This window comes from Aethalodelphis obliquidens, unplaced genomic scaffold, assembly GCF_003676395.1.
Source record: "Aethalodelphis obliquidens isolate GAN/ISIS:26980383/991018 unplaced genomic scaffold, ASM367639v1 scaffold16, whole genome shotgun sequence".
Lineage (NCBI taxonomy): Eukaryota > Metazoa > Chordata > Mammalia > Artiodactyla > Delphinidae > Aethalodelphis > Aethalodelphis obliquidens.
The window spans coordinates 13,111,524-13,125,059 of record NW_020837960.1 but is presented as its reverse complement, the minus strand read 5'-3'; the positions used below and the strand labels follow the sequence as shown (position 1 = coordinate 13,125,059).

Genomic DNA, 13,536 nt, shown 5'->3' with positions numbered 1-13,536 from the left:
CTTTTATTAAACTCCTAGACCCTTCAAAACCCACTTCAGATATCAACTCCTCTAAGAAGGCTTTCCTGATTCCTCAAATATGTAATCAATCATTTCATGCTCCGTACTACTTCTGTATTTTACATATTTTGTATATGACAAAGTTGATACTTATACTTTCTATGTGTCATGCAGTGTTCCAAGTGCTTTACATATATTGACTCATTTAATTTTCTCCACATTCTATTCAGTAGATACTCTTTTTTTTTTTTTTTTTTGCGGTACGCGGGCCTCTCACTGTTGCGGCCTCTCCCGTTGCGGAGCACAGGCTCCGGACGCGCAGGCTCAGCGGCCACGGCTCACGTGCCCAGCCGCTCCGCGGCATGTGGGATCTTCCCGGACCGGGGCACGAACCTGTGTCCCCTGCATTGGCAGGCGGACTCTCAACCACTGCGCCACCAGGGCAGCCCAGTAGATACTCTTAATATTCCTATTTTGCAGATGAGGAAACTGAGGAACAGAAGGTAAACAACTTGCTGTAAGTCACAGGCTTTGAATCCGGGTAGCTCTTAAAACGTTTTGCCATGTACTTCTACTGCTGCACTTACTACACTGTATTGCCATGTATTTGTTTCCAAGTCCTCTTCAACACTGTGAGTTTTTGAAAGCAAGGACCTGTCTTATTCGCTCAGCTCTGTACCTGCAGTCTTATGCTGAGGAACTTCCTTTGTGCTCACTAGGCCATGGCAGAGACCCTCAACTGGGACCGGCCAAGTCAGCATCTTTCTCATAAGTCTGGGATTGGACGTTCACTGGGCAGTCGAGAATGTAAGCAAATCAAATGCAGTGGCCACCTGCATTCGTTCCTGGGAAATACCTCATCTGAATCTACAGCAAAAAAAGGAACTTCATCCCACAAGTAAGAAACTCTAGAACCTGAACAGGAATTGGAAATAAATCTCTGAAGACAAAACAACTCAGAAGAGACTCTGCTGCCCATTAGTCAGAAGTCAAACACAAGTTATATGTCAATTATATCTCAATAAGAAGAAGAACAAAGCAAACAAAAACCTCCCGAACATGGGCAGGTGCATTACAGCTTTGGGTAATCAGCAGCGCAGCACCCATTATCAACACAGGACAGTAACTAGGAGCCTGCACTGCAGAGTGCTGCTCTGGGATTTGAACCTGGCAATGCCTCTGACTGCTGTATGACCTTGGTCAGGCTTGTTAACCTCTCAGTGCCTGGAATTCCACATCTATATAACAAGGGTGATAAGAGAACCCATGCTGTTGTAGGGTTGTTAGGATTACACGAGTTATAGGAGTCGAACGCTTAGCACAGTGCCTGGCACATAGCAGGAGTCCAATACACACAAGCTATTCTTCCTGCTTATTTAGTAAGGTAGGCAGAGAACTGGTGGCATGTAAGGCACATTATCACAAACACCACCTTTACCCCTGGCATCTGGCATACAGTGGGCAGTCAGTGGGTTTTCACTGAATGAACGAACGAATAAATGGCTAAAGTGGTTGGTAGGCTTTTGTTCAAGGAGAAATTAGAATAGCAAAAAGCAGTAACGCTTAAAAGTCACGAGGACTAGCCCAGTAAGCACTTTAGTATTCTATTAACAAGACTGATGGATTACAGACATCCACTGTACGTGTTCATAATAATGATTCTTAGGCACTGTATAAATCCTTTTGTGTCTTAGGAGTTATCAATGGTTATTTTCAAAGGAGTTTTTTTTTTTTTTTTAAAATATGAATTTATTTATTTTTATTTATTTTTATTTTTGGCTGCCTTGGGTCCTCGCTGTGCGCAGGCTTTCTCTAGTTGCGGCAATCGGGGGCTTCTCTTCATTGCAGTGTGCGGGCTTCTCATTGTGGTTGCTTGTCTTGTTGCAGAGCACGGGCTCTAGGCACATGGGCTTCAGTAGTTGTGGCTCACAGGCTCCAGAGCGCAGGCTCAGTAGTTGTGGCACACGGGCTTAGTTGCTCCATGGCATGTGGAATCTTCCTGGACCAGGGTTCGAACCCGTGTCCCCTGCATTGGCAGGCAGATTCTTAACCACTGCGCCACCAGGGAAGTCCCAAAGGAGTTTTAAAATTAAGTATATACTACTGCATCCAGATGCTTTAGAAATTGGAAATCCACGTAGAGCATAAATGGCAACATGAATTAACTGGAAAATCCTGACTGACTGTAACGCTGAGTTCACACTTCTGTGCCCACGTGGTGTTATAATCCGTCTACATTCTCTGTTTCCAACTAGACTGTGAATGCCTCTAATGCCTAGCACTCTTATATCCACAGAGCCTGGGATATATTCATGGTCAATTAATACTTGCCAAATAAACAGCCACCATGTTCCATGACCCCACCAGATTAAAGTTTTTAGTCCAGCAACATACTCTTTTGGTGTACTTACATTTACAAAAGAGTGAAAAACTCTTATCTTCTTAAGACCTTTTAAATACAAATTTCAACATTTAAAAATATGGTATACCTTAAGAAATCATTCTTTTTTTTTAAAAAAAAGCAAACTTAAAAAAAAAAATTATTTTCTTTTTTATTTTTGGCCACGCTGCGCAGCATGCAGGATCTCAGTTCCCCGACCAGGGACCGAACCGGTGCCCCCTGCAGTGGAAGCACGAAGCCCTAACCACTGGACCACCAGGGAATTCCCAAGAAATCATTCTTTAAAACCCTAAAATTTAAGACTAAATGACTTGACAGAATTTAGTTTAAACTGGAAGCTAGAGTATTGAAAAAGTCCTTTTTAACTTAGACGATTTCTAACAAAATCAGATAAAAGCTGTTAATTTTTTTTTTCTTTTTTAAATTAAAAAAAATTTTAACCATTGATAATTAACCAATTATCAGTAACCAATTATTGATAATTATCAATTAACCACTGATAATTCCTAAGACACAAAAGTATAGTTGCTTTTAATTTTCTTATATTAAACCATTAAAGACTTATACTGCTGGTCTGTCAGAGGTTACATCATACTACTGTATAATCAATGGTGCTACCTGCTCAAAGGAAAGCAAGTAGGAAGAAGAAAGGATGGGAGTATGTGAAGAAAACTAATGTTAAAAAGTGACCTCTGCTCCCTCCTCTTACACACTATGAAAATGATATTAGGCTTAGGAACCTGCTCTGGACTCACACAGCAATGAAAACTGAACCAAAAAGATAACCAGCTTACCACCTCCTGGACTGTCACACAAATGCCAGGGAAAATGGCCAATGCATTGGCCATCAGCTAGTGCCCCGTCCTCCTGTCACATTCCACTGCCATCCTGAACTCCGATGCAGGTCTAAGAGTCCACTCTAAAGCTGCATACCCTACCTGGATACTTGAAGTGTGATAGGGATTAAAATGTCAGCAAAAGGAGCTTGACTTTAAAGGAGGGAATGTAATCTTCATCCTGTGGGTAAGGGAGGTTTGGGTGTCTGGATTCAAGGAGGGATGCCAAAGACAATTTGGCTGCCGTTTTGATAGCCCTTTTCCTGGTATGGAGATAAGACTGTGGGGAGGGAGGCATGTGTGGGCTTCTGGGAAAGTATACTCTGGTATTCACTTTACCCCAAGGGTAGAATTCCCCTAAAGAGGGATCAGTACTCATGATAATATGTTGGGCAGGAAATGGTTCTATAAAATGGACATTATCTACCTCTTACTTAGCACTAATTTATAACCCGGGAGAGATCTGATTGCATCTGCTGAAGTGTGTCATTACTGAATTGCTGCAATGTGCCTCTCTATGTGTAATACCTGGTCATTACACTACATATCTCTAGATCGTTTATGTAGTTACATGAGCCTGTGTTACTTACACAATTAAGCAAAGCTTTAATAATAAAAAAGAAGCATTTCGTCAATAGCATAAAATATCTGTAAGAGAGAGTGGTTAACAAGTTTATTAATAAGGTTAATAAGCACATTAATAAAGTTAATATGTTTATGCTCATCAAGCTAACCGCCTGATGATATTGACGGTGTTTACTGTAGAGCAGAAGGGCATCTAGTGATTAGATCTAAGTATATGTTGAATCATTAGTTTCTTTTCATTTCAGAGACATAGAAATAGATTTTAAACTAGAAAGAACCTGACTATCTCTTAGGCAAGAGTAACTGAACAAATGCTGTACATGTCATTTCAATGTCTCTGTATAATACGTGTTCATTTTTAGTTTATAAAGAGGTTATAAAAATAAAATGACAAAACACTATATTACTGATGTAACAGTGTTTATATAAGGTATACTTCTAAATTAAAAAAAATAATGTCTTAGCACTAAGTCTGAGGATTAAATGAGATAATATTTTGGAGCATTTAACACATGGCCAGGCACTGTTTACTCTCATTATCACTAATATGTACCAACAATGATGAAAACAGCTTCAAAGAAAATGTATTCACAGACCATTAGGAACAAATGCAACTCTGCTGAAACCCAGGAGAGCTGCTTCTGTTACAATAGAGCAAAACCTGTTTACTTTTTTAAGATATATCACTTTAGATGTTACTGTGGCAACATGTGATTTCAAAGCTTTCCACTGCCCAGCAACTATAATCTTATTACATTCTGTCAGTTAAAATATCCCCAAAGTGGGTGCACTAGTTGAGTTTAACCATCTCATTTGTTAAATATGGCCTTCCTCTCCTCTTACGATGTGACATCTTACCAGATGTGTATCTCCCTTATCAGCCTTCCTCTCTCTCCATCTCACAGTGGTTATAAGGGTTTAGGATGTTTGGCTGCCAAAACCATGTTTATCAGGGCAAGAGAATCCTGGAATAAAAGAAAAAAGGGAACCCAGGTGGAAGGGAGAGTCTCCTCCATGGCCAATAGCTGTATTTTTATACTAAATAAGAAAGCAATTTCAAAAAAATTAATCAGGAACGGCACCAGTCAACCACCTAGATTAGCTATCCTACTGAGATAACAAGTTGTTGAAGAGACACAAGCAGATACTATCAGGTGTGATGAGGTACAAGGTCACTAAAACAAGCTAAAGAAACCAGGTTTGCAGAAAATACCAAAGCATAGCTTCAAATGAGACAAAGTTCTGCCCTGGAAACTCTACCAGCAGCCAGCAAGTTCAATCTGGCAGGTGTTGTCACCACAAAAACAAAAGGCAGGGGTAGAGGAGACACAGGTCTGTTTCAGGGCAGTACCATACCTCCAAAAAGACAAGGTTTGGGGGGAAGGTATGTACTATGAACAAAGCTCATGACAGGTGTCCCGAATTCTCAGCCCTATACGGATTTATCACACCATTGTCCATCTGCTTTCTGACACCGAGGCTTAAGTAACTAGGAATTGAAACGTAATGGGGATACAACATCTGGTTCCTGCGCCACAGCAAGGCAGGATAAGACAATTGGAGGTAGGGGAGGGAATGGGACCACCCTCCTCAATCAGTTTTATTTTACAGTGGGAATGCAAGGACAAAATTTTTCTTTATGCAGTGGTACCCAGCCTCAGCATTCTGGTGCTCTGCTGCTAAAAATCAAATAATACAGGAAAATATTTATCTGAGTGGATAGATTATTTCCTTGATTTGCTTTAATTACATAACATTAAAAATTTTGGCATTTGCTGCTTCCTGGTTGCAGCTGACAAAATTAACAAGTAAAGAAGACGCTTTTCTTGTGTTTAGTTTGCTAAAGCTTCTTTGGTTCTGATGGTCTTGTTCATGGGTATGCTTTTGGATTGCCTAATATATAACATTTTGTCCTAGAAAGACTTTAACCATGGACATGTATGGCTTTTATTTTAAATTAATTAAAGAGAAAGATAAAAGAAGCACTTTCATTCCCCAGGGACTGGCATCAACCTTTCTGTCTGCACCTATCAGCCTCACCCCTACAACCCGCATCTAGTCTGTAAACAGCAAGAGTCGGTGCACACCCGCCGAGGGTGCAGGAAGAGCTGGGGGGCAAAGTCAGTCTTTGAGAAACTTATAATCTGGGTGGGGGATAAATATCTTGAACTGGAAAAGTACTTAATTTCTAATGATTTTATTCTTTTCTTTTTTTTGTGGCCACACCACAGGGCTCGTGGGATCTTAGTTCCCCGACCAGGGATCGAATCTGAGCCCTCAGCAGTGAGAGTGCGGAGTCCTAACCACTGGATGGCCAGGGAATTCCCAATTTCTAATTATTTTAAAAGAAGAAAGAAAGAAAGACTAATTGACCATGATTTTTTCCATTTCTCATGTCACTATCGCTAGGGTAAAATAAGCTAATGATGAAGACAGCTATCTTAGTACAAACATAAATGCTATCCTTTCATTAATGTGCGTGAACATGAAACACAGACACCTGTTAAAAAAAATAAAGACAGCTTTGTTCTTCGACAGTTTCAGATGAAGGAACTCTTTTTAATTCCTTTTGAGAGTTTCTGTAGTTGACTACTTTTTCCTGCTATGCCATTCGGTTTGGATCTGTATCACCTCAGCTCCTCAGAGAGAAACAAGTACAGGGAGTCCTCATTTAGAAAACATTTCCTAATTTTACATTTTAAAAGTTAATATTTAAAAAGAAAAGCCTTCTTCAACCCCCAACCGCATCATGAATAATCTGATTAAGTATATAAATAAATGTGTTCTTTTTCCTCAAAAATCACTTAAGCAACTTGACAAGAATTATTGTTTAAAAAATTTACCTAGAGAAATTAAAGTACCAGTCATTTTCCCCCTACAACAGATGGTGCTCAAGGATTTCACGTATCAAGGCCGTCTGCTTAGCGCATCACCCTTTAGTTGTTCTGTTAGCAGGCAGGCTTCGAGTCTTCTTAATCACTCTTTTCTTCTACTTGATAATGTCTGTACTCTGGCTTCAGCTCCCACGTGTTTTTGTGGATCCCTTTTACATTTTGAATACCAATTTCTTTTAAGATTTCCTTCAGGTACGACTGAAAAACAAAAACAAAATAACCTTGACAGATGAGATTATGAACGCAGGAAACAAGATTTAAAATAAAATGATACACCAAACCACACTTTTATTAGTAATAAAAATTATGATCCTGAAAGCTCGACAAGATTTCTCTATAAAGAAGTTCAATAAACTGCTGTTTTGACTCCAGGCATACAATACGTGAAAACTGCATTAAATATATGATCATTTGCATTAAAGGGGTTGGAAGTCCTGAATGCCAGCAACCTTGAGAGCTAAAGAAAAAAAAAAAAAGAAGAAAAAAAGTCTAGATGAAAATACACTAGAAAATTTGCTTGTGCTTAATTTATTAAGATTACACAGCATGCCAAGTGTGGTCTGCCCTTGAGTTCAGTGGCAGCACTGAGTTCACAGTCAGATAGGGTTATTTTTGGATTGGAAACAGTTGTTTCAGAAGCAGGAGCATGTATTAAAAAAATGACATATATCTGTGGGACATTAATATTCTATGAAGCAAGCACATGATAGGTACCCAGAATTCTCAGTTCTAAGGTGAGTTCTCAAACTTGCTATTGGGCTACTTATTCTTCTTCTGGGGGCTGCAGCTTTCTTGTGCTTGGCTCCACCAAAGGAAAGAGGTGAGTGATGACGGAGGGCAGAACACTGCATTATGGTATTTCCGGCACCTGAAAATTCAGTATTACCCGAATGCTTACTACATTCATGAAAATGATGGCTATGACAAATGTAATATCAAACCCCACCATTGCTTGCCAATGCCCAAGGTGAAAAAGCATTTCACTATAGACTGATCAATACAAATTACAGTACTTCCTTCTTGGGGAAGACAGAAAAGTTAATCATTTAAAACGGACTTTTTTTCCTTTTTTTGCTGCAGAACCAACCAACCCAACAATAATTTTTATGTGTATGCTTCAAAGAACCAGTTACAGGTACATTACAGTGACCCATCCCATGGATGGAAGATGTAATATATGTAAATTTTTAAAATTTACTGAAATGAGGCACTAATTAGAAAAATGGCTGAGAAGCTCTTACCTTGATAATGTTTAAGGCAGTGCCTTTCTCAAGTGTGGTGCTAGACTATCTGCATCAGAACCTCATGGGGAGCCTGTGAGATAAGCCCCATTTTAGAGACAGTGGATCAAAATCTCTGGGGCTAGGCACGGGACTATGCATTTCACAAGCCCCCAGGAGCCTGATTTAACTACACTAAAATCCACAGCATCTGCTTAAGGGATTCTTCTGGCTCTAATAGTCTGGCACCTTTGGGTCCTCGAAGTATTACTTAGTTTTCTCAGCCTCACTGTTGCTGAAGAGTATGCGCGAATCAGCGTCACCTCACACCACCTTACACAGACTGGTATAATGCTCTACAGCTGACAAAGTACTTCCATTTAGGGCCACCTGTTCAGCACCGGAACTACGTACGGGTCCCTCAAACAGCCCTGGATGGCTCAGCTCTCGCTGGAGCAGCCTCCCCATCCCGGCAGCCAGGTCCCAGCAGGTGGCAGCAATGAACCAAAGGAGGCCTGGGTTTCCCCAGGAGAAGGCCTGCTTGCCTCCCACACCTTCTGCAGCTGGCTTCACCGAAGGACCCACCCGTAAGGAGTAAGCGAATTACTCAGGTGAGCTTCAAACAGCCAGGTAATGTGCACGCCTGCCATCTGCTACTTTAGATTGCATCGAAAAAAATGGGACACTGTTCGTAAACTACTTTCTAATAAACAGGATTCATAAGTGGAAAATGATGGGTTGGGCTTTGATTTTCAGTTTAGGTGCCATGAATGACTTCTTTGTAAAATTCCAAAGAATGGTTTATTGTGAGAATGGCCAGACCCTGGGCACAATCACGCAACTGTGGATGCACTGTGATGGGTCAGAAATGAACAGAGCAAGCGCCAGGAGCATGGTGGCTGCCTGACAGACGCTCTTCACTTCCAGTCTAGCAGCGTCATTTATAATCTGGAAACAGAAGATGAAAAGCCTAGAAAGGGTTAAACACAAACTATTAAGAAAGTCTTAAGGGTACAAATTCAGTTGTCTTCATGTATAGCCCACCCTCACTTTATTAAACTATCAGTAGTATAATAAGGTTATGGAGTTATTTGTCTTTTATAAAGATGTCGCTCTTTTTTCCTTTTTTAACAATAAGAATGCAATGAGACAGTCACAGTCTGTCAATCAGTCAGGTAACAAGATGGGATGAGGGTCGCCATATCTAGCACGGTACAGAAATCTTTTGGGGAGGGAGGGGCAAACTTCTGAAGTTTGAGAATGTTCCAAACTGCAACCTAAGACCATTCTACTATAACTAAATGAATTAACTTGGCACAAAGCATTAGCAGAGAAAGTGGTAGTAATAATAGAGAAAAACAAGGTCAGAAAATCCTTGAAGGAAAGACATAGGTAGAGAACAGTGAGATTATGTCATTTCTCTGTTTCAGAATTTTCTCTGACTTCCCCTTTGGCCTACAGGTTAAATTCCAAATTCTTTCACAGGCATCCACCCAGGTCTGTGTTTGCCCTTTGGCCTCTTTCTCTAATACCTCCCCATAGGCGCACTTGCCATTTCTGCGTCTGCATGCTCTTGGTTTTTTTCCATGTGACCTACCCTTTCCCTGTAATGCACATCCCCTTCTCTCAGATCTGAACTCCTCATCCTTTCCGACTCAGCACAAATGTCACTTTCTCAGAGAAACTTTCCCTAATGGTCCTACCTCTCAGATCTACATTTCACACTGTACCTACTTCAGGGAGAGCCCTCAACTATATTATAACTCTTTGTGTACATGTCTCTCTCTCCCATCAAACCCTGTGCTCCCACTGCAGGGCCCGACTGCACATCAGAGCTGCAGCGCACTGATAGTGAGTGAAATGGGTGTGCTTAAGAGTAAGGAGCTAAGAGGGTTTTGGACGGTGTGGTTGGCTGTGGGGAGGTCACTTAGAAGGCGCAAAGGAATAAACTTCTAATTCTAGTTGTTTTCATTTTTCATCTCATTAACATATAGGGCAATGACCCGGTTTGAGAAATAAAAATTGATTAAACTGTATTACCTGAATCTGAATGACATTTACTACTAAAATCTGTATTATAGTGCTAAAATATTATTTGAGACAAAGCCAACTGAGGTGGAGATTTTTTTTTTTTTTTTGCGGTACGCGGACCTCTCACTGTTGTGGCCTCTACCGTTGTGGAGCACAGGCCCTGGATGCACAGGCTCCGGACGCGCAGGCTCAGCGGCCATGGCTCACGGGCCCAGCCGCTCTGCAGCATGTGGGATCTTCCCGGACCCGGGGCATGAACCCGGGTCCCCTGCATCAGCAGGCGGACTCTCAACCACTGCACCACCAGGGAAGCCCGAGGTGGAGATTTTAAAGGTTTTAGCAGGATTGAAGATTAATTGGTAATCTAACTTTCCTTTTAAAAAATGTATACCTTCACACTAATATTTATTCTAGTATCAGGCTGAGTGGCACACAGTGTGCAGTCATCCTCACAGAGTTCACAGTTTAAGATCAGGGTGTTAAATGGGGGAAACAAAGGCATATAAGCAGGCAATCATAAATTAAAACAGAAGCACAGTAATAGGACATAACACACAGGACATTATGGGAGCACTTGGAAGGGGCACCTAACCCAGCCGAAGTCAAGATGTTAGGTTCTTTGAGGATGTACATTTGATCATTTGAACGGAATGGCAAGTCTGTGCAGGGATCAAGGGAAACTAGTTCTCCTCTTACTAATTCTAAACACTGATTTTGCAATTTAATCTTTTGCCTCATCACTTGTATTTTAAACACCAGATTCCAGAACTGAGTAGATCACCTTTATGTCACATAGGATTGGAAAGATTTCTCATTACCAACTGTGGGCAGTTCTGCAGAACACGATCTGAAATAATAAATTGGCTCAGGTCCAGCAATTCTTCATCAAAGAGATGTGTGGGAGGGTATTTACAGCAAGCCCGAATGCAGAGAAAAAGGGGATAGAACATTACACCTTCCTTGCAAGGGAAAGGCTAAGCACATACTGGAGCAGAGAGGTCTAGTGAGTAGGATGTGGTGTGCATGTGTGGATCAAGACAAAATGGTGGTGGCCAAAAAGCTGGAAATTCACAGATCAAATTCCTGATCTCTCCCCCAAGATCAAGACAAACCTGTGTAGGGTCACAGGGCACAGCAGCCTACTATTTTAGCCTCTCTTCTTCTCCCTCCTTACCAGCTTCCACCTCTGCCATTGTTCCTATCATCTTTTCCTCTACTGCTCTGCCAGCCAAATGGAAGATTTATCTGCATTTCATTTTATCGGGCATTTGAGTGTTAAGCATTAACATACATAATAATAAACTAACTATAACTAAATTCCTAGAAGTTGATAAAAAAACACATATCTTTGACAGAGAGCTGATCACCAAATAATAATGCTTTAGATAAGCTAAAGATATAACCCTACTAGACTTATCATCACAAAATCTTCCCGAAAAGGTTGGAATAAATCTGTGTCATGTAAATCATTACCAAAGACGGCACTGGTTAACAGAGTCTCCAAAGGGAAACTGCTACCTGAGTTTTATAAAGTGACCCAGGAGGCAAGGGCATTCATGATCAGTTATGTGATAATTTCAAAGTATCACTTCATATTTATGTGATTTTCATGTGACTGACTGTGACTCCTTTAGACAAGGTTAACAGAACAGAGGACTTACTGATGAAGATGTCAGTGGCTCCAAGGCACAAAATTCTTTCATTAAAAAGATAAACAAACTGCACGTTATACATAAGCTGTGAACAAAGGCAACCTATGTTTCATTCCTTTAGACAGAGATAACTGTGAACAGGAGAGGGAAGATGGTACTGAGGGCATCTCTGGAACATGGGCCATCTCAGCACTTTTCTCCTCTTTTCTTTCTGGTTTCATCTCTGTTTTTATACTAGTCTCCACCCTGTCCTCCTCTCAGGGTCCCACAGCCTGCATTCCTCCCTTTGTAAAACTCTAAGAAGCAGAGAGATGATCGGTAATGAAATGGCCAAGCCACAAACTCTACCCACCCCCAGCCCTACTTTATGGCTTAATCCAAATTCTAAAGAAGAAATTTATCACTGCATTAATATTCATGTGCTGGTAAATCATCTTACTTTTAGTTAACACTTCATCTGTCCAGCAGTGAGTTGCAAATGATTCACATACTTCCATATTTCAGATAAAGTTTACTTCCTTTGGGCCAAAACTTTTAATTTTAACTGTATGTTTAAAGACATGTCTTCTAAACTGTATTAGTTTATTTGTATGCTAAACATAACTTAACCTTGGAATACTGCAAGGTATTCCAAGGCTGGGATATGACGGCTTCCAACTGGGGGAAAAAAACATACATATATTCATATAGTTAATGTTAAAAGTGTTAACTAGGAACATACAAAGATATCTAAAACTTAATAAAGATGAAAAAAATTCCTATTGAAATATAAATATGAATTCTTGCATTTAGAACCATGGAAACTACCTATTAGTGCATTTGGTGTGACAAGTAGTTTAGAATGTACAAAAAATAAGAAGATATCAATTGGCAGAGTTATTATTAGTCCACTTGAAAATATTGCTCGAAATTAAATGGCAAGCAATGAGACTCTTTAGGTATGTATTTTACCATAAAGAATTTTTAGAAAATTAGCTAGTATTCTCAACAATGAAGCATTATTCACCCTTAAAATATCTGGAATAGATAGTAAAGTTTTACTTTAAGGCAATAGTAGATAAAAGGTTTGCTGGCTAAGGATTAAAAAAGGATTGATGGGGCTCCCCTGGCGGCGCAGTGGTTGAGAGTCCGCCTGCCAATGCAGGGGACATGGGTTCGTGCCCCGGTCCGGGAAGATCCCACATGCTGCGGAGCGGCTGGGCCCGTGAGCCATGGCCGCTGAGCCTGCGCGTCCGGAGCCTGTGCTCCGCAATGGGAGAGGCCACAGCAGTGAGAGGCCCGCGTACCGCAAAAAAAAAAAAAAAAAAAAAAAAAAAAAAAGATAATTCCCATAAGGATGGCAAGCTTAAAACAAGTCCTTCCTTCTAGCTTGCTCAGGGACTAAATAAAGAAATCAGGAGAAAGCAGTTAATGAGCTTAAACATTTACTTTTCCCTCCCTTTAAAATTAAATGGGACTGGAAGGGTGGAGAAAGAGATTTTATGAATAATGACATTTTTCAGAATAAACATAAACTGTGTGGCCTACTGCTTAATTTAAAACTCTATGTAAACTCTGTATGTAAATAATGCCCAATTTTGCATACTGGGAGCCTATGTCAGATATTGCTGTTACCTATGTAATATCTCACGTAAAATATGGACTCAATTGGTTATGTTAGTAAATTCACCCCCAATTTTACCCCATGCAGAAATAAGGTAAAAAAGAAAAAACAGTAAAAAGGCTGAAACAAACCGTACAATAAATTAAAAGAGAAAACGTTACTATTTCATAATAAACTCATTAGTAGTAAATCTATTAGTTATTAGAACCTTCTACTCATAAGGAAAGCATTAAAATTTCATAAATGTGCTTAACTTTTATCCTTTTATATTCAACATAGTTAATAATTTATTTTAGTATGACATTTCATATTCT

At 40.2% G+C, this 13,536-nt stretch overlaps 1 protein-coding gene across 1 annotated transcript in view; it reads right to left on the bottom strand.

Annotated features, from left to right (window-relative positions):
* Positions 1 to 6,207: 6,207 nt before the first annotated feature.
* GTF2F2 (general transcription factor IIF subunit 2) overlaps positions 6,208 to 13,536 on the bottom strand; it is a 150,433-nt gene continuing 143,104 nt past the window's right edge. The window contains exon 8 of the mRNA XM_027116225.1: positions 6,208 to 6,914. Coding sequence (XP_026972026.1) covers positions 6,795 to 6,914 — 120 coding nt within the window. The 3' untranslated portion in view covers positions 6,208 to 6,794. The remainder of the gene's footprint in view (positions 6,915 to 13,536) is intronic.